The sequence below is a fragment of the Anoplophora glabripennis genome, unplaced genomic scaffold, assembly GCF_000390285.2.
Source record: "Anoplophora glabripennis isolate ALB-LARVAE unplaced genomic scaffold, Agla_2.0 scaffold983, whole genome shotgun sequence".
Taxonomy (NCBI): domain Eukaryota; kingdom Metazoa; phylum Arthropoda; class Insecta; order Coleoptera; family Cerambycidae; genus Anoplophora; species Anoplophora glabripennis.
In genome coordinates this window covers 127748-147548 of record NW_019417067.1, presented here as the reverse complement: position 1 = coordinate 147548, position 19801 = coordinate 127748, and the positions used below count along the sequence as shown (strand labels likewise).

General features: G+C 33.4%; 2 protein-coding genes across 2 annotated transcripts; one reads left to right on the top strand and one right to left on the bottom strand.

Moving 5' to 3' along the window:
- Nucleotides 1-741: 741 nt before the first annotated feature.
- Nucleotides 742-13671, top strand: LOC108914389 (mediator of RNA polymerase II transcription subunit 15). Its single transcript, XM_018720200.2, has 6 exons — nucleotides 742-1009; nucleotides 1082-1221; nucleotides 1677-2216; nucleotides 11144-11545; nucleotides 11603-11897; nucleotides 12919-13671. Exons 1-6 carry the CDS (start codon nucleotides 954-956, stop codon nucleotides 13349-13351), a joined length of 1866 nt encoding a protein of 621 aa, XP_018575716.1. The 5' UTR covers nucleotides 742-953; the 3' UTR covers nucleotides 13352-13671.
- A 3635-nt stretch (nucleotides 13672-17306) lies between these two features.
- Nucleotides 17307-19578, bottom strand: LOC108914388 (prolactin regulatory element-binding protein). The gene is made up of 6 exons (XM_018720199.1): nucleotides 19331-19578; nucleotides 18888-19281; nucleotides 18599-18833; nucleotides 18303-18543; nucleotides 18085-18250; nucleotides 17307-17473 (listed from the first exon to the last, which is right to left on the bottom strand). Exons 1-6 carry the CDS (start codon nucleotides 19469-19471, stop codon nucleotides 17388-17390), a joined length of 1263 nt encoding a protein of 420 aa, XP_018575715.1. The 5' UTR covers nucleotides 19472-19578; the 3' UTR covers nucleotides 17307-17387.
- Between the last annotated feature and the right edge of the window lie 223 nt (nucleotides 19579-19801).

The following is a 19801-nucleotide window of genomic DNA, read 5'->3' as shown; positions in this document are numbered from 1 at the left end:
TTCTTCATTTTATTTATTATTTCACATTTACAGTTTACATATCCCAATAAACAGAGTCCAAAGAATTTAAAAAAACAATTTCATTTGTATGAGTATGAGTTTGGTTACCTTGAGCCGAAAAAAAGTTCCACACATCACTCTTCTTGCTTGTAAATTTAGGCATCTTGGATCTTGGTCTTGATTTTTTTTTTAATTGCAAAAACGAACAGCACCTAAAGTACATAAACGTGAAGTTTAAAGTTGGACAATGGACAATTTATAAATCAATTGTCAACTGTCATTGTAGACCACAGATCTAGATCTGTGTTGTCGTTGTCGACCGTGACGGTAGAAGGCAGTAAACTCTGTACTACGTACCATAGAGTTCATTGGTAGACAGTAACGCGCAAGGCTGCCAATAGAAATAGAGAGAGATGGGCCACTCACGTCGTTCTCGACCACGGATTCTTAAATTAATTCGTGTTCTCGACTGAACCTGATCAGTGATCCGGATCGGATCACTGACCCGTGACAGTCGGGCCTCGAAAATATTGCGAGGCGGATCGAATATGATCCGCGTACTACCTAACTTTTTTCATCTGTCTGCCTGCTTTTACTAAATAACCGTTATCGCCGGTTATTACATCCAGGAAGCAGTTAACCGGTTAAACCTTAGTTTGAAAATAACCGGATATAACCGGTTAACTACATAAAGTATAACCGGTATTCGTAAAAACCGGTTATTTTTGCGCATCCCTATCATCTGTCGTCTTGTCGTCTTTGGCAGTTTGTAGAGCGAGGAAATTACACATAATTTCGTGAAATATAAAATTAAAATCACGTTTCTTAAAATCAAACGAAGTGTCCTCCAAATAGAAAATTAGTTATTTCTTCTTAATATATTGTTCTTTTTCTGAACATACTGACATCTAAAATATTTTTTGTCTTGTGACATTTCTATAAAGACTTCGAAAATGACAGATGACTCTTGGAGAACTAATACATTTAGGCAAAGTGTTGTTAACAAAATGTAAGTAAGAATTAATTAACATATTTATTTAATTATTGAAATCGGCTGGTTACTATTATCACTATTTTGTAGAGACGAAGCAATTCGTCAGTCTGGAATGAACACATCAAGAAACAGTATCGAAATGGAGAATCATGTATTTCAGAAAGCGAAAAATAAAGAAGAGTATCTTGGATTCGTTGCAAGGCTTATTCTACATGTTCGTGAAATGAGTAAGTTTTTGGTTTTTATTTTCACCATTTGATGATAAAGAATCCCAATCTGCCATAAGCTGTGATGCCAAAACTTTTACAAATAACTTATTTAAATACAAGCACAAGTACAACTGAGTATAAATTATCTTTTTAAAATTCATTTAAAATTTATATTTACAGGAAAAAAGTATGATAAAATAGAAGATACGGATTTAATTTGGATATGTGACAAGGTATTTACTTTGACATTTAAAACGAGTATTCCAAAATATTGTTTTCAGGTTACAGATAGAAATCCTCCAAGACTTGTAAAAGTTGTGCCTCTGAAAGTGCTTTTTGGGGAAGGATTAAAGGAACCTAAATTAATGTGAAATTTTATATTGAAAGTTATTCTGTATTTTTATTACAGTAAAATAAATATTTGTTACATGTTCTCACTTTGTTTACGAAATACAGAATATTGTTCATTTCAGAACCGAAACAAGGTGGGGGTATGGCTGGTCCCGGGCAGGGCCAAGTTGGCCCGGGGATGCCCGATCCCATCAATGCCCTACAAAATTTGGCTTCCCAGGGAAGCCGCAACCCGATGATAAACATGGCGCCTCAACCCGGTCAAATGGGTGGTCCTCAACAACCGACAGCCACCAATCTACTGCAGACCTTAAATAGGGGTCCTGCGCAGCAGATGATGTTGGGTAATATGTCGGGAAATATGGCAGGTAACATGCCCATGCAGGACAGGCAGAATATAGGGATGCCCCCAAACGGGAGCCAGATGACTAGAACAGACCAGATTAACAATCAAATGGCAAATCAAATAAGAATGCAACAAATACAAAACAGTGCTCTCAATCAGATGCCTAATCAGATGCAGACACATCTGAGTAATCAAATGCAGAATTCCGTGCAGAATCAGATCGGAAATCAAATGCCAGGACAGATTCAGGGACAGTTGCAGATGCAGGGCAATCTGGGTGGGGCTATGGCAAACCAGATTCAAAACCAAATGATAGGTAAGCTATATTATTAGAGAAAAGATTCATACAGTGCAAATTATAGTCGACCTCAGTTATAACAAACAAATCTCGTCTAAAATCTGTTTTGAAATTGCATGGTTATAATGAATTTGTATACACGAGTTTTAGGAGGACCCCAAGGCTCCCATTTGGGGCCATTGTTTTTTCAATAATATTAATGAGCGACTTCTCCCATTGTAAACATTTACCGTTTACAAATGTCTTATAATTATTCTCATTTATAACGGAAATTTATTTAAAATTCAACACGAGTAAATAATCTATCAAGTTGATGTGACAGTAACGATATCTTAATTCATTTTAATAATACACAATTAGATTCTGTTCAGTCTATCAAAGACTTGGGACTAGGAGTCTACTGACATTTATTCCCCATTTCAGTAATAACACTTCCACAGCATTAAAAATATCTGGTTTTGTTAACCCTTTCACTGCTCCAGACGTATATATTCGCTAAAAATTGATATGGCTCAAACTGCTCCAGACGGATTAATTCGCATGAATAGTTAAATTGGATCAAACCGTATATATTCGCGACCATGCGCATTAGTGACTCGGTTATTGCAATTGGTAAGGCGAATTTTTGCGGGCGAGCTTATACCGATTGTGACAAATATTTTTATGGAAAGAGGTACTGGTAATAATACCAAGATTGTTCATGTTTCTTTCAGTTTCTATTTAGTACATATACTGTATTTTATTCAAAATAAAATCATAAAATTTATCGTAAATCGTAATTTAACACAACATAATGTAAAACTATAAGTGGTCTAACTGCTGCAGACGTATATATTCGCACGCGATAAACTTTCGTGCACGGCGCGGTAGCTACGTTCAGACGTATTGCGCAGCGAAAGGGTTAAACAGATTAAATGTGACTTCCAATATTAACCTGATAAAGTACTTTACTTTTCTAAAGTAGGCTCTTACTTTGAGTACGCTTCCTCTGATTGGTCTTCATTTTATGAGTGTCATGTTTTGAAACTAGTATAAATACAGCAAAAATTCTTGAGACATTATAACAATAATTTGATGTACTACTTTCTGATCTTTCTCTTTATGTGCATAGAAAATATACAATTTTAAAATTATTCTATAGCATTGTCTAAAGTATTTCGTTTATACATGCTCCCCAAAATTCCTTGTTCGTCCAAGGACTACCAGAGGAAAAGATTTATTTATTTCATGTCTCTAAACACAGGGCAAATACATATGCATGAAATTATTTTATGTTCTGTTGCCCATTAATGTCCAACAATTTTTTACATCACGGATTTTTTGTTTTACTCTCCACTTTTGTGAGACAGTTGCTTTTATGTGAATTTTAATTGCATTTTTTAAACTGTGTTCCTGTTTTTTTTACTCTATTGTGAAGGTATTGAGTTGATTCAAACTGAGTTTTTTAAGTGTTATCAAATCAAATTATGTTCTTCAGTATCAGAAATCTAGACAAACCAAAGATGTCTAACCTCACAGACAATATTCCTAACTGTTGATATTGCGGGAAACAACTACTCTATTAAATTTGTTTGAATTGGCTTGATATCTTCACAATTGAGTAAAAATATGAGAGATAATTATATGTGTTTTAAAAAGTCTTTTTTTATTATATCTCACTTTATAATTTTATTTTATTACTTGTACTTTACATTATTACTTACTTATTATTAGTTACCTGACTGTAATTTTATTTAAAAAAATTGGCCCTGACTTGTAATTTTTTTTTTCGCCAGACATGCCAAGTGGTGCGGACGATGATTTGGAAGCATATAAAAGTGATAAAATATGTAAAGTGTGTAACACAGTGGTAGATAAACAAAGCCTAAAATGTAATGGTTTAAAGTGTAGTGTTTATTTACACCAAAAATGCTTTGATTTAATGTCTGCAATATTTCCATTAGAAAAGAAGAATTGGAGGTGTAAAAATTGTATAGAACAAGTAAAGGATGTGTGTGCTGCAGAGTGCAGAAGCAGTGAAGATGGAATACCATTGTTAAAAAAGGAAATTGAGTGTCTAGTGAGGGAGAAAGAATTGTTAAACAAATTATTAGTGAGTTTGGAGTATACAGTGGAGTTGCAAAAGAGTAAAATAGAGAAGTTAAATGATAAAACTGTAAGTAAAAACCTTTCTGTGCCACATCTTGCTGATAAATCTAAAAACGCCACTTCTTGTAGCGATATCGCAAAGTTAAAAACTACAAATATTAACTTGTCAACAAATCCTGTATTGTTAGTAAAAACATTGAACAAAAATGAATCAAACAAAGAAGTCGAAAGAAATTAATTCTAGCGAATTAAACAAATATAAATAAAACTAAGTTGACAAAAGACAGTGTATTAATTAGTTGTGAAAATAAAAATTCCTTCGAAAAACTTCAAACCACCTTGAATCAAAAAATTTGTGCGACCTACCAAGTTGTTGAGGTTAAAAAGATGAATCCGTGGATTATAATCTACGGTGTTGAACAACAATTTGGTGAAGATCGAAACCTGGCTGCTAATATAATTAATGACAACAGCCTTGGCGTGCTAAATGAAGACATAATTGTTATTGCTAAACTTAAGTACAAATCACTGTTATACATAGAAGTGTCACCGACTATTGTTATTTGTTCGTCAGTTGGAGAAAATGTGTTATTAAACAACATATCAATGTTGTTTGTTGTTTTAGATGCAATAAATATGGTCATCTCAAAAAAGATTGTAGATCTAATAATCCAAGATGTCCACTTTGTTCTGGTTCTCATGAAAAAATTCAATGTTCAAAAAGTGGCAACAAATGCTGTAATAACTAGAAATGTGAATAGCAAATTGCACTTAAATTTACCAACATATGCTGTAGTTGACTCTGTATGTGATGTTTATAAATCTAAATTAGAGTAAATTAAATGTAAAATTAACTATGAATAAATTTCGTCAAAGAAATATGTTAAAAATAGGCCACTTAAATGTACGTTCTGCATTCACAAATTTTGATAACTTTTCTATGGTACTAAATAATAATTTTGACATATTTGTGTATCCGAAAAATGGATGGATGATAGTATACCGGCGCATATATTAAATATTCAAAACTATAACATACTTTTAAGAAATCGACGTCAAAGGGGTGGAGGGGTCTGCATTTATGTGAAAGAATATTTTGATGCGAAAGTTGTACTTCAAGATTTAAAAATTCTGGACGGTTTTGAACTTGTTTGTTTAGGTAAATTACAGTTCTTAGTTCGTGTTTTCTACGAAGCTCCTAAATTAAGTGAGATATAATGTGTTGATCAAATGGACGATTTGTTATCATTTATATGAAAATATCATTTTTTTAGGTGACATCAATATAGATCAATTTCATGAAAATGCATTTTCGTATTTTATGCTCATCACGAATTACAAAGACGTCTAGTACACGTATCGATGTCATTTTTTTAAATAATCCTTCGATTGTGATAATTTCTGTTGTTATGAATGTAGGTAAAATTTTGGACCACGAATTAATTTTTTTAGTTAAATATCCGCTTTTCACGACCGCAACCATTTGTAAGAACATATATAAATTTTAAATATATCAATATGACTGATTTTCTTGTAGATCTACAAAATTCAAAATCTAAATAGTAAAATATTATTCTTGTTTGATAAACACGCGCCTTATATTACATCTCACATTACAAAACCATTTGCACCAGTGGCGGTTTTACCATAAGAGCTGCGGAGCTGCAGAACACATAAAATTTTATGTATTTAATCATATTAAATGTCAACAAAATATTTAAAGAATCCGAATGTACTCGCGCTAAAATAAATCTAGGAGCTTATATCATTATTTATTGCGACGCGAGCTACGCTCCTTAATATATGCAACCTCATATACACAATGTGTGGACAGCGAACAATTATATGCGTCCAGTACACGGAGATAGCTTTTGCGGCTGCAATAGTCACAGCGCTGCAGTCTGCACTCTGTAGTAAATGCAGTAATATTTCGTACGTGGTATGTGGTGGTTTATTTCAGCGAGCGGCACGTGTGAATATTTTCGTTTAGGCATCTACGGATATTATAGTTATTAAAATGAATAGCGTTTCGTTTAAAAAAAAACTTTGTTTGGTTCTCTGCCTTATGAGGATAAACTAAAAATAAAAGAAGTAAAAGTTATAAAAAAACAATAATGTATACACAAAAGCAGAGTGGGTGTGCGGGTGTGATTTAAAATATTCACTGTTTTGTTTTCCGTGCTTACCTTTTGGTGGGGATAAAGCATGGACAATATACAGTGTGAAAGATTTAAGTCATTACGTCTTTAGGTAAAATAAACATAAGAAGTCAGTTAGATTCTGCATATTGGAATAACATACGGAAACATATGAACAGGTAATGAAAAATTGTCATGTATTATTTAAAATCATAGATTGCATAAAATTTTGCGGAGCTTTCGAATTAGCACTTCTCGGACACGACGAGACAGAAAATTCGGACAACCCTGATGTGTTTCGTGGACTCATAAATTTTAGTGTAGATCTTGACGACATTTTAAAAGAACATCTAGCCACATTGGTATGACCGGGATTTTCTGTGATTGTACCGCGAATTAGCTGTATGGTCCCGGATTTCGGATTTGCACGTATAACTCCCGGAATATAATATAATGTACATATATATAAAAAAAGATAAAGAAAAAATCATAACACGCCGAGGAAAATTAAAATTCGTTGAATCGTTGGTAAATTTCACAAACGATTTTTTTTTATAAACAATATTCAATAATTTAATAAAATATATTTAGTTTATTCCAAATTATTATACCATCAGTAGGTAATTCGTAAATGGATATTTCAAAAAGGTATCAATTTCAAAAATCATTCTTGTGAAAATCTGTATTTTTTTATAAATTCATTGTTCCTTGAAATTCAGAAGTGCCAGGAAAACGCGTGACCTTGAAAATTTTAAAATTTTTCGCCTGCGGCGCCATTTAGAGACTCCGAGCACTTAATATCCCGGAATTCAATTCAACAAATGTAACAACCCTAAGCAGAACACATTCAATCAATGCTCACGCGCCGCCACTGATTTGCACCATGGATAACTCAAAACATTAAATGCTTAATAAAGGAGCGAAATAAGGCTCTCCAAAACTATAAAAAAAAATAAAATAGTTTCCAGTTAGAACTGTTATAGGGAATTACTTAATTATACAGTGAATGCAATCAGGCATGAGAAAATTGCATATTTAAATTTTCATGAAAAAACTCAACTATAGATTTTTGGAATTCAGTTAAGAACATAAGGACGTTCGGTAGAGATAGCGGGGGGAAACATTTGCGGGGTAAGGGAAAACTAGCGATGAGTGAAGACTTGACAAAGCCGTACGGGTCTTCAATGTGTGAGTGTTCATGTACACGCATCAGGTGTCTGCACTGTCTGCTCATCTGCTGCGTCGGTTACGGCAGCGTATGTGTATGTTCAATTTGTTTGTGATAAAGCTATAAGTATTTGCCTTTTATTTGTTATAAAAATGTAATAAAAATGAATAAATAAATAATTAAAAAGACTTGTGACAATTGTATTTATATTCATAGATTTCATTCGTAAAAATGCCCAAATCCAAACAGTATAACCTCCAAACTACGAAGAATGAGAAACTTGCGACAATGCCGTTGTGTTTCTGTCGAACTCTTATTTATTATTTTATTCATAAACGAATCAGATGATCGTCGAGAAACTTGGTATACATTAAATTAATAACATTATCTTTGACATATAAAAAAATTGGCGAAATTCATTGGGCCAATTTTCTTAAAACTGAGTTTTTATCAGTTTTCCCATAAGCGACCGTGTTAAAATGACTGAACATTGAAATTCAATAACGAAAATGAAACAGATGAACCTCTTGAAATTTTGACAGGTTTATTTTAACAACAATAAGAATGTCTGGTCAAAATTTCAAAAAAATTCATTGGAGGGTTTTATCTCTACCGAACATCCTTAAATCTAAATCATAGTCATAATGTACATATTCCTACTCATCTTTAGAAACCTAATGAGGTAAATAAATATTTTTCTATAGTGTTTAGCCCTAGAGATAATTGCCAAAATAATACAAAATGATACAGTTGCAATAGGTTTGGTGATGGTATGCCATTCAAATTTTCATTGGCAACGATAGAGCAGATTAGTACCCTACTCAGTCAACTGAAGTCAAATGCGTATGGTAGTGATAATATAAATGCTGTTATATCCAAATGTGATGTATATAATAAATTATTGTCTAGAAACTGGCTATTTTCCTGATATTTGGAAATTATCCATCATTAAACCTCTTGCAAAGAAGAACGATCCAGAAAATTTTTCTGATTTAGGACCAATTACTATAATTCCCACTTTATCGAAGGTATTGGAAAAAGTTATCCAATCTCAATTATATAATTATGCAATTGAAAGCAAAATTATTCCTTGTCAGTGTCGTTTTCGCAAGAATCATAGCACTACGGCGATTTTAGCAAGTACTTTGGATAATGCATTACGATCTATAGACAATAAAAATATTACAGTATTAATTTTGCTTGTTTTTTCCAAAGCATTTGATGCTCTCGATCATTCCCTTTTATGTGCGTTACTATGGCTTTGATGAAAGTTCTTTAAATTTTTTTAATACCTACTCCAACAGACAGTTTTATTTAATACTGTATTTTCAGATATTGCTCCTATAATTTCTGGGGATCAGTTTTAGGACCAGTGCTATTTTTGATATATACTACAGATATTTTTCATTCTATTAGATACAGTGAAATGCAGTGTTATGCTGATGACACTCAATTATCTTACTCTTTTAAACCAGAAAATATATGACCTGCTTGTGATTACATAAACACCGATTATTATGGACAATATCTTTAAAAATTTAAAAATACATATACAGGGTGATTCAGAACTTATCCAAAAAAAAAAATCTGGATGTTCAGGGGACTCTTACAAATACGATTTCGTAAAGAAAAAATCAAAAAGGGCAGTTCAAAAATAATTTAAAAATACACTTCTGCACGACACTGGAAACTGATCCACTGTAAAACCTGACCCTGCACAATGCGACCGTTATGACGACAGTGATAAAAATGGACAAAAACTTGAAAGAATTTCGCAAGGCAAGAAATAAATAGAACTTTATAGCACCTATTTTATATCAGCAAATTCATCTGATTTTGCCGCTATTGTTATTATTAATCAATGAAATTAATTTGTGGTTTTAATTAATAAAATAATTTGACATACTTGATGTTACAATAACTGTTCAAAGTTTTGTCCACCGACGTATAAACACATTTGATCCTGTCTTACTAAGTTTCTATAAACTAACACAAATGTTGTCTTGCTTCACCATAACACAAATGTTTCACCATAATACAAATGTTGTCTTACTTCACCATGAATTAAAACGATATCCATCAACTCCGAGTTGCTATACACAAACCATTTTTGACACTAACTGGGTACTAAAAAGCTATTATAAACACTATCGCAACGACGACTGTATTGGGAGTCGAAGACGCCACGTGGCTCTCACGCGTTTTGCGAATGACGCTAGAGACTACAGTTGTCCAGCAATGTAGTGTTTGAAAGTAGTCCAACTTCAATAATTTTTTTCTCGGAAACTATAAGGATTTTACAAAAATTTTTTTTACAATATTGACTCCATTTCTCATGCCGCATCTATTCCCAAATTTTTTTGGATAAGTTGTGAATCACCCTGTATTTATATGTAATCACATTTTAGAGGTATCATATGTAGTAAAAAATGTAGGTTTTATTTTAGTTTAGATACATCTTTGCGGTTTAAAGAGCAGCATGTTTCAAAGTTAATAAGGAAATGTTATGTCACCATAAAAACTATGTATGAATATTCATATCATGAATTTCAAAGTTTGAAAAAACTTATTGAAGCATACGTACGTACGTTCCATAATTGAATTCTGGAAATATTGTTCATTTTGCCTTTTTAGATAGTCAAACAAAAAATTGTCTACAAATAAATTCAAAATTTATGTTGCCGTTTTGTATGCCGATTAAGGAAATATGATCACGTTTTGAATAAAATAAGGGAACTCGGTTGGCTAAAGTTAGATAATTTTTTTAAATATCATATTTTAGTTCACAAAATTATGAATACCTCTGAACCCTCATACCTTCGACAAAAATTAATTTTTAGACAAAATCTCCACTGTGTTAATGTACGGTGTGCTGGTTTGCTTTCATTACCAAGATATCGGACATCCATGTTTCGTAGGTCATTTTCTTATAATGCTGTCACAATCTACAACAGTTTAGACTTAAACTGCTTTTTCTCGAAATGCAGTAACTTGCCTTTGTTCTGTGATATTTTTTTTCCTTTTGTTTGGTTTTATAGTGTAACTAACCTATTTTAACATTTATATCCATTTTTTTAATTTTATTTTATTTTTATATATCTTTTTTGCACGTATTGTATATGTTTAGACAGGTACATCATCCGAAGTAATTTAATATAGGTATAATGAATTAAATTTTTTATAAGGTTAAGTAGAGCAGCCATTGGCTAGACTTCGCCTTATGTAGGTACAATTTTTAGAAATAAAGACATTATTATTATTACTATTATTATTGTTATTATTAAATTCACTTTTAGGAACTAAAATCACGTCATATCTCTTATTTTTTTTTACTTTTTTGAAATAAACAAACATATTTATTATTACTTCTGTTTCAGTACTGTCACAGTTATAGGCTATGGGCTTTCTCACATTCCTCGATGTTCGGTATAACCGAGGTGCACTATATTTAAAATTTTAAAAACAATATCAAAATTGTGCACATCAATCATGCATGTTTTTAATTATTAAAGAAGCCAAAGAGCATATAAAAGTATAATTACATTTTGTAGGTGGCATGAACCAAATCCCCCAACAAAAGGCACAAACGATGATAATGAACCAGATAACCCCTAATTTCCCGCGAAATCCAACCCCAAACCAAATTTTCAATCAGAGTCCGTCCCCCTCAGTCCAATCCCCAGCCGGTCTAGGCAGTCAACCACCAGTTGCTTCCCCCGCCCTGGCACCCTCGCCTGGAGCACCCATGAGCATGATGGGGGCCGGGGCCCCACCGAGATCAGTCGGTATGGCTCCAAGTCCCGGCAGCACCTTGAATACTCCCGGTCAGCCGAATCAGAGCCCGATGGGTGGCGGGGCCATGACTGACGATCAGGCTTATAGGGAAAAAGTCAGGCAGCTCACTAAGTACATCGAGCCTCTGAGGAAGATGATCACGAAAATGGGAAATGAAGGTGAATAAAGTCTTTCGTACCAATAATCCGTGAAAATTAATATTTACGTCTTTTTAGATATCGAGAAGATGAGCAAGATGAAAAAACTCCTGGAAATATTGTCTAATCCTCAAAAGAGGGTACCTTTGGACACCTTAAAAAAATGTGAGATAGTACTGGAGAAAATTGACTTTAAAAGGGGGGACGGTAGCGTTCCCGCCACCTCTACGGCTCATCTGCCTTTTAAAGAACCCCATGTTTTTCATTCACTATTGGATGCAGTTAATGCCAATCTACAGAGTCCTGTTATCAATCACACCCTGCACCGTACATTCGGGCCGACACTTGAAGCCCTTTTTGGTCCAGAAATTAAGTAAGTTACACCTTTAATTATCCCAGACCCTTATAACAATATTTGATAAATTATCGTTTAATGTGGCCCGTTTGTTTTTTGCCTGTCTGGCACCCTGTTCTCATTTTTTTTTTAATTGTTAGTGTTGCGAGAAACAACTACTCCGAGGGCTATATGCCATCAACCGACGAACAAACCAGCTGTTTTGCGTTGTATCGTCACGACAATGAAATACATTGTACGCGGGAGCGCAAATGTCTCCATCTATCGTGCTGACTCCCAATTGTGCCATTCAAATGACTACAGTAGAAAGCGACCTGCTATATTGTAGGTACTTGTTGCACGACTGCCACCTATAGAGGGCGAAGACAATGTTTTAATTGTCAGTGTTACGAGAAACAACTACTCCGAGGGCTATATGCCCCTACCGGCATTGAATTATACTCGCAACACCTAGGGTCGTTCGTCAGTCTCACCTGTCTCACCAGTCTCACTATTAGTCCTGATGAGGACTAATAAGTCCGAAACCGGTCTGTGCCTGGTGGGTTAAACTGACGAACGACCCTAGCTGTTGTACTGGGTGTCGCGAGTATAATTCAATAGGTAGGGGCATATAGCCCTCGGAGTAGTTGTTTCTCGCAACACTGATAATTAAAACATTGTCTTCGCCCTCTGTGAGTGGCAGTCGTGCAACAAGTACCTGCAATATAGCAGGTCGCTTCCTTCTGTAGCCATTTGAATGGCACAGTTGGGAGTCAGCAAGACAGATGGAGCCATTTGCGCTCCCGCGTACAACACCCTGTTGTCATATTTCAACACCTATTTTCCATTACAGTTTTATTCCCTGCCACTCACTCTGTTAGTTTTGTACAGTTTGTTTAAAAAGGTAACTACAGGCAAAAGTGATAAATGCACTCATACAACTCGGATTAAAATATGGGTGAACAAAATTGTAACCCTGCATATTAATTTTTATCCCACTTCTGATGCAACATTTCCAGATTGTTGTGTCTCTAAATTGCACAAATATATTTTCTTTAAGACTGGTACCCCCGCTAAAGAAACTAAAACTGGAGGAACCCACTAGCGACATTCCCGACGTCTTACAAGGCGAAATAGCCCGCTTAGACCAACGATTCAAAGTCTCTCTAGACCCCAACCAGCAACCAGGCTCGAAATCCATCCATCTTACGTGCTGGCTGGACGACAAACATCTACCGTGTGTCCCACCCATGTCTCTAACTGTCCCCGAGGACTATCCAAAGACGGCCCCGACCTGCCACATGGCACCTCAGGAATACAATGCCACTCAGTTCCTGTCGGCGGTGCAAACCGCGCTGTTGGCGAGGATTAAGAAGCTGCCCAAGCATTTTTCGGTGTCGCAGCTTTTGGACACGTGGGAGATGAGCGTCAGGCAGGCTTCTGCGCCCACAAATACCCCGGTTAGTACCCAGACGATTATGATGGGGCTGTGAAGGATGTAGGTAGTGTGCCGTAAATTATTCTTAGGAAATATTGTGTGTGTAATTGTTTCAGTACTCAGATCGTTACGAGTAAGTAAATGTGTAAGTGTCTTCGTACAGTGCCTTCATAAATGATTACAAGCCACGTGATCAGTAATTGTTTGGGGCAGTGTCTTTATTTTCTTCGCGTTGGCTATTAAATTCCGATAAAATTATTTACTTTTCGGTTTTACGATGCCGCTTGTTCAATAGCGGCAAATTACAAATTTCTTTACAACAAACAGTAATTTGAGTTTCAAACTAACTCCATTTTATAGAAAATCTACGTTAGAATGGAGGAAAGTCTGTTATTTCTATTTGTGCATTAATTCATATTTAGACAAACAATAAAATCTATAAATGTGTATTGTAGGGATGGGCGGTTATTGAAAAATAACCGGTTATCGGTTAACCGGGTATTTTTCTTAATCGGTTAAACCTGGATCGGTTAACCTCTACCTAAAAACCGGTTATTGAAATAACCAATAAAAACAATGATGTAACATTTAGAGACAACAATTATCACAAACAGCACATCTAACCTAAAATATGCAATTTTCCCGCGCAATTTCCACTGCACTGCAGCCTGCCATAGAACACATTCCCGTCAAGGAAGCCTAATTAGCATAGTCCGTCTCACAGACCACTAAATAGAATGTCCGGCCGACGATGGCTGAAGTCTGATCTACTATCAAGTTTAGGGTTAGAACATAATATACTTTAATCGTAAACTGTACTGTGAGCTAGAGCTTAAATTTTCACTCGGTCTCCGTAAATTAACCGGCACATGGTTTTTGACATAAATAATCGGTTATCATGTTAAACCGAACTCGGGAAATAACCGGTTTTTGACCGGTTAACCGACACAATAATCGGTTATTCATTTAACCGGTTATTTTTGCCCATCCCTAGTATATTGCTGGTTGCCTATTTGCTATAGAGCCCTCTTAATATGATTTATTTATTCATTATAGACATTATAGACAGATAAATACGATAATTTTGGTCCATTTACGATAATTTCACGCTGCGGGTACGATAATTGCCTCACTTCAGGTTGTGAACACTGATCAAGATTACATTAAAACACAACGTTCTATTAAACTGGCCAGTGATTGGTGTAATGAGACTTTATTCAAAGCGATCACATCTCGATCGTAGACGTAACAGTTTGTCACTGTTCATCGTAAATGAATCGTTAATTTTGCCGATGCTAAGATTTACGGATTTTTAGTTGCTGGTGCCTGTCGTGCAATGTTGGTTGCCTAGGCTCGCAAGTTACGTGGCTTTTAGTCATTTATGAAGGCTCTATTAGTGAATAATTAATAGTTGAGGTTTTTTATTGTTTTTTAAATTTTTTGTAATGTATTTGTGAAGTATCCTAATATATATTCAGTGAGACAACTTTTTGCAAGTTATTTTATTTATTTTCATAAAAAAATTAATAAAAGACTATACAGGGTGTTCTGTGATTAGTTGACCAAACTTGAAATTTTTCAAGATATTTAAAGTAGAGGGAGCTACTATTTATCTAATTAATGGTACAAATATAGTATATTTGGATATATGTAAATACATTAACCAGTGATGGAAGTACAGAAAGTTCCAGGAAGATGAAAGTTAACGTCATACAAACTTAAATGTTATAAAAGTGGTTAAAACTAATATCCTATCCATTCATCAAAATTACTTTCTGCGGTCAGAAATATTTCAACAGATAGGTATCCGAACCCGTGACGGCAACAAATCAGTGGCAGTGTTGCCAATCATGACAATAAAAACATATTGAGCGGCGCAAATTTCTTTACGTATTCCAAAAAAAATGAACAAAGATGATAAGTACATGACTGTGATGATTATTATTATACTAAACTAATGCAAAAAAATTAAAGGGTCAAGAGAATTTCTGAAATTTTTCCGTGACTTTTGACAGACTGTATTTAGGTGAAAAATGGTCGTATCGGGAATTAAAAAGAGGCATTTTGAAGCTTTAAGATTCTAGTTTTTAGATCTTTCGGTCGAAATTTTTTAGAAGCTACGGTTATCATAAATCAAAAGTCTCAAAAATCACTTAAAAATTTCAGAAATTCTTTTGATCCTTTAATTTTTTGCATTAGTATATATGAAACATTTTTATTTTAATAATGATAAATTTCAAATGGAAAATGATAAAATAAGAAACTAATCAAATCAATCAACAAATTAGATTTTTACTTGCCAAAATTTAGTTCAATAAACAAATATACATAAAAATTAGGTAAAATTCCGTAGAATTGAATGAACTATTTTATCCCAAGCTGAATGTTAAGGCTTCATTTTAAAAATGGCGTCCAAAGTTAGCAAAAAACTGGTTTTTTCCATTAAAAAAAAAACAATTTTTTTCGACCCAAAAAAAGAAGTGCAAGTGCAGAAGTTGTTTCGGTAGATTTATCGCATATTTTGAATCATTTTGCAATACACGCACGATTTGCACAGGAAAGTACAATTCTTAGAGAAAACTTTAAGCCCAAGATGAGTCACGTAAGTGCATTACTGTATGATTTATTGAAACTTGAAAAAAATGTCTTCTTTTCAAAAAACTCAATTTTTGCAAACTCAATTTTGCAATTTTACAAAAATAAACTTATTCTACTTGCCAATCCTGAAAGTTTTGTAAAATAATCTTTTTTCGTTTTAGTTTTAAAAAAGAAGTTTTAAAAAAATGCGATTTTTAGCCGTTTTTTTGCAATAACTAATCAAACTTTATCAATTGACAAAAATTTCTATAATTTTTGTATAAACATTTTTTTCTAAAATGTTTTTTTTTTAATTAACTTTTTTGCGAACTTTGGACACCATTTTGAAAATGAAGCCTTAACACTTAGCTGGGGGTAAACTAGTTCATTCAATTCTACGAAATTTTTCCTAATTTTTACGTGTCTTTGTTTACTGAACTAAATTTTGGCAAAAAAACGAGGTATTTTTGACAATTTGACTGGTCTATAGGTTAACATGTCTGCATCGATCAGAATACCACATTTTGCCTTTGCTCATCTCGCCTTCCCGTTAAGTCATTTTCTCTCTTCTGTTTTGACGTGTGAAAACACTGTACTAACATAAAATTTTAATAAATAAATAAATAAACACGAGGATGAAATCTGAAAGTATCTATAACCAACAGCGCTTTCTGTGACAGAAGTAGAAACTAAACATGTCAAATACCTATATAGGAAATGTAATTCCTATTAATTTTTCCTTGATCTTTGATGATTATTGTATACAGGGTGTTTGTAAATAAGTGCGAAATATTTGAGGGAGTGGTTGCCGAACCTATTTTGTGAAAAAAGTTCATATAAACGTAGGTCGAAATATGCTTCGTTTCTGATACAAAGTGTTTAAATTTCAATTTTTTATTTATTTTTATTAATTATTTGAGTTTTTAAGATATTGACTTGAAATTTGAAAAACACTGGAGGGATAAATGTGCATTTTTTGGAGTAATCCGAATATTTCTACTTACACCAGTAGCGTTCGTGCGAGAATGCCACCTTTTTTTTAATTAAAAAAAACGGTATGCCACCGACTCTTTCCTGTTTTGATATTTTTTTAGAAATCCGTCATCAATACTGAATGAATTTGGCCTCTTCAATTTTTTTCGTGGACGCACCGTTTTTGAGGAAAAAAATAAAACATATTTTATTGTAGGTTTTGCTAATCTTTTATTTAAAGGTGCAAGTAGAAATATTCGGATCACCCCAGAAAATACACATTTATCCCTCCAAACCATTTTTCAAATTTCGAGTCAATATCTTTAAAACTGAAATAATTGATAAAAATAAAAAAATTCAAATTTAAACACTATATCTCGAAAACTAACATATTTCGACATACGTTTATATAAACTTTTATACAATACTGCGTGTACCAAGTAAGTACAACAAACAATTTGTTCCAAATATATTATTTATATTTCTGCGAACCAATTTGTACAAAAAAACCATAACATCACTAAATAATTTAGTTACAACAATTATAAACCTACATATGAACAAAATACAAAAGTCATAAAAAGCGTAAAAACCAATATCACCATTCCCAGCCAAAGGGGCATTGTTTCTGAAAGAAATAAAAAAAAATTTATACACCAAAATTAATTTATATGAAATCAAAAATGTGAGCATGCTCGAGGAAAACTTATATTATTAAATTCTGTAAAAATTTAAGAAAGAAGTAATTTATAAAGAATTAAAGGAGTCTGCTATTAATTTTTCTTTAAATTTGATCAATGCTGGTTGAGAATTATCAGAGATGGGATAAGTAACGATAGAATAAATATTATGTGATATATCTATCCATAAAGTGCATAAAATTAATTTTAAACCGTCACATTTGACACTATAATTTTAAAAAATATAATGTTGAAATTGAAAATTTTTCTATAATGAAAAACATTTTTTTTTACTTTGTTGCCAGTTTTGTAATGTGGCTCAACGTTTAATTCAAATGTGATTGACTGTTTCTCCTTAAGATTTACTTAATTTTTTTAAATTTAATTTACAATATCCAAAAAAAAATAAAAAATTATTTAAGAAACGATAAAATGCTGACAATATAATAAACTGTATTGAGTTATTGGTTTTATTATTAACTACAATATATCCACAAAATTTTAATAATTTGAATTAAATATTTAACTCGGTTCATATCAAAGAATACTATTCACTTACTTCTATATGGCAATGTATGTATACAAACTTGGTTATCCACCGAGATGGATAATACTGCGGCCTCGGCTACACTACATACAGTGTGATTCTCTTTCTCTGTCGATGCCGGCAAAAACTCTAAGCCAGTGACGAACATGGAATGTGCACCGGGAATATTTAGAACACACTAAAAAGATATATATGCATTTTCAAATTCCCAACAATTTAACTTATGTCACCTGTAAACTAAATGCTACGTATAACAACACAGATCCACCAAACATGGTGCCAACAGCAACAAATCTGCCGTCATCTCTCACAGCCAATGCAGAGAGACTTTCGTCGAACTCTGCAAATTTTTTTAAAATACCTTCTTCTGGTAGCCACTGTTGAAGGTACGACTTTTGCTTCTTTGCTAAGCCAGTGGGGTTAGCCAACATGTACAAAGCTGATTTTTTCTCATTTTCTACAATTCCAAACCTAAACACAATGTTTAATAATTACCTAAAAGAATTAATTTAGTTTGTATTCTTACCGACATCTTTTGTATAAATACTTTGATCCTTCTGGTTGCTTCCAACTTAACCGTTTGTTTTCTTTTCCTTTAACACAATCCCAAAGAATTGCGGCTCCGTCTTTTGCAATTGTAATTAAATAGTTACCATATTGACTAAAGTCTACGTCATCAATTTCTTTTTGATGTGCTTTTAATACGACCAAGGGCTGTAAACTTGGAAATTTCCACAATCTTACGCACCCATCTGTCCCACCTAGTTCAAAATTAATTTTATATTAAAATAACACTATACATTGCTGAGTATTACCTGTGGCTAAAAGTTTACCATTGTGGTTAATTCTTGCTACTCTAGATAAAGGTTCTGGTCCATTAAAGTCAGTTTGTACACTGTCTGAAGGGTTTATATTAAACTTTAATCTCTTTTTTATATTTTTGTTATTGTCTGTCTTTTCTTTAGTCCGTGGTTTACGTTGACGTATTTCAGAATGGTTGTTACCGATATTTTCAATATCTACTTCCTCTCGAACTAGCACACTGTTAACATTATACAAGTGACAATGACTTTCTTGACCAGCCACTAAATATGAATGTTTGTTGTCACTAAAGACTGAACAATTCATTACTACGTTTCCACCTGTTTCATGCCTTGTAACTTCTTCCGCAACAAATTTTCGACCATCATGAGATAATTCAAATATTTCCTAAAATTCTGGACATATTAAGAGCACAAGACGGTTCACAGTCACTTACGAATCCATTTGCAACCCCCGTTTTCGAAGTTCCACCACCTCCACCAACTAATACGTGTCTGTTTGTTAACATTTGAACGGTATAAAGAGGAAAATTTACGCGGGCGAGAATATCATCTATGTTTTTTCGTATTGATGCCATTATTTCTGTTTTAATAAGGACCAATTTTTAAGAAATCAGAAAGTTCCACGTAGATAACCTCTAAAAACAACAGTACAACTTAACTCAAACATCTTTAAATCAAGGCAGCCACCATTGCAATTGACAGAAATAAAATAACTAGAAGATAAGTACTACACGAAACGAACAAGATAAGTCACGAGGTGCATTCTTTTTTCCAAAATTTCAAACAAGGGATTTGTTGATTTGTTTGGATCAATTTATAACAGTTATTTTTCGTTTAGATACTTCTATTGGCAACACTGCTCTAAATCAGTGTTGCAATGCAATCTTAAATTATTTATTTTAAAA

Coding starts and splice junctions, on each gene's coding strand:
- LOC108914389 (XM_018720200.2), top strand. CDS start 954: ATGACAGATGACTCTTGGAGAACTAATACATTTAGGCAAAGTGTTGTT. Junction 1,010..1,081: donor CAAAGTGTTGTTAACAAAAT/GTAAGTAAGAAT, acceptor ACTATTTTGTAG/AGACGAAGCAATTCGTCAGT. Junction 1,222..1,676: donor TCTACATGTTCGTGAAATGA/GTAAGTTTTTGG, acceptor TGTTCATTTCAG/AACCGAAACAAGGTGGGGGT.
- LOC108914388 (XM_018720199.1), bottom strand. CDS start 19,471: ATGGCATCAATACGAAAAAACATAGATGATATTCTCGCCCGCGTAAAT. Junction 18,544..18,598: donor TATTTATACAAAAGATGTCG/GTAAGAATACAA, acceptor CATTGTGTTTAG/GTTTGGAATTGTAGAAAATG. Junction 17,474..18,084: donor ACATACATTGCCATATAGAA/GTAAGTGAATAG, acceptor TATTTCTTTCAG/AAACAATGCCCCTTTGGCTG.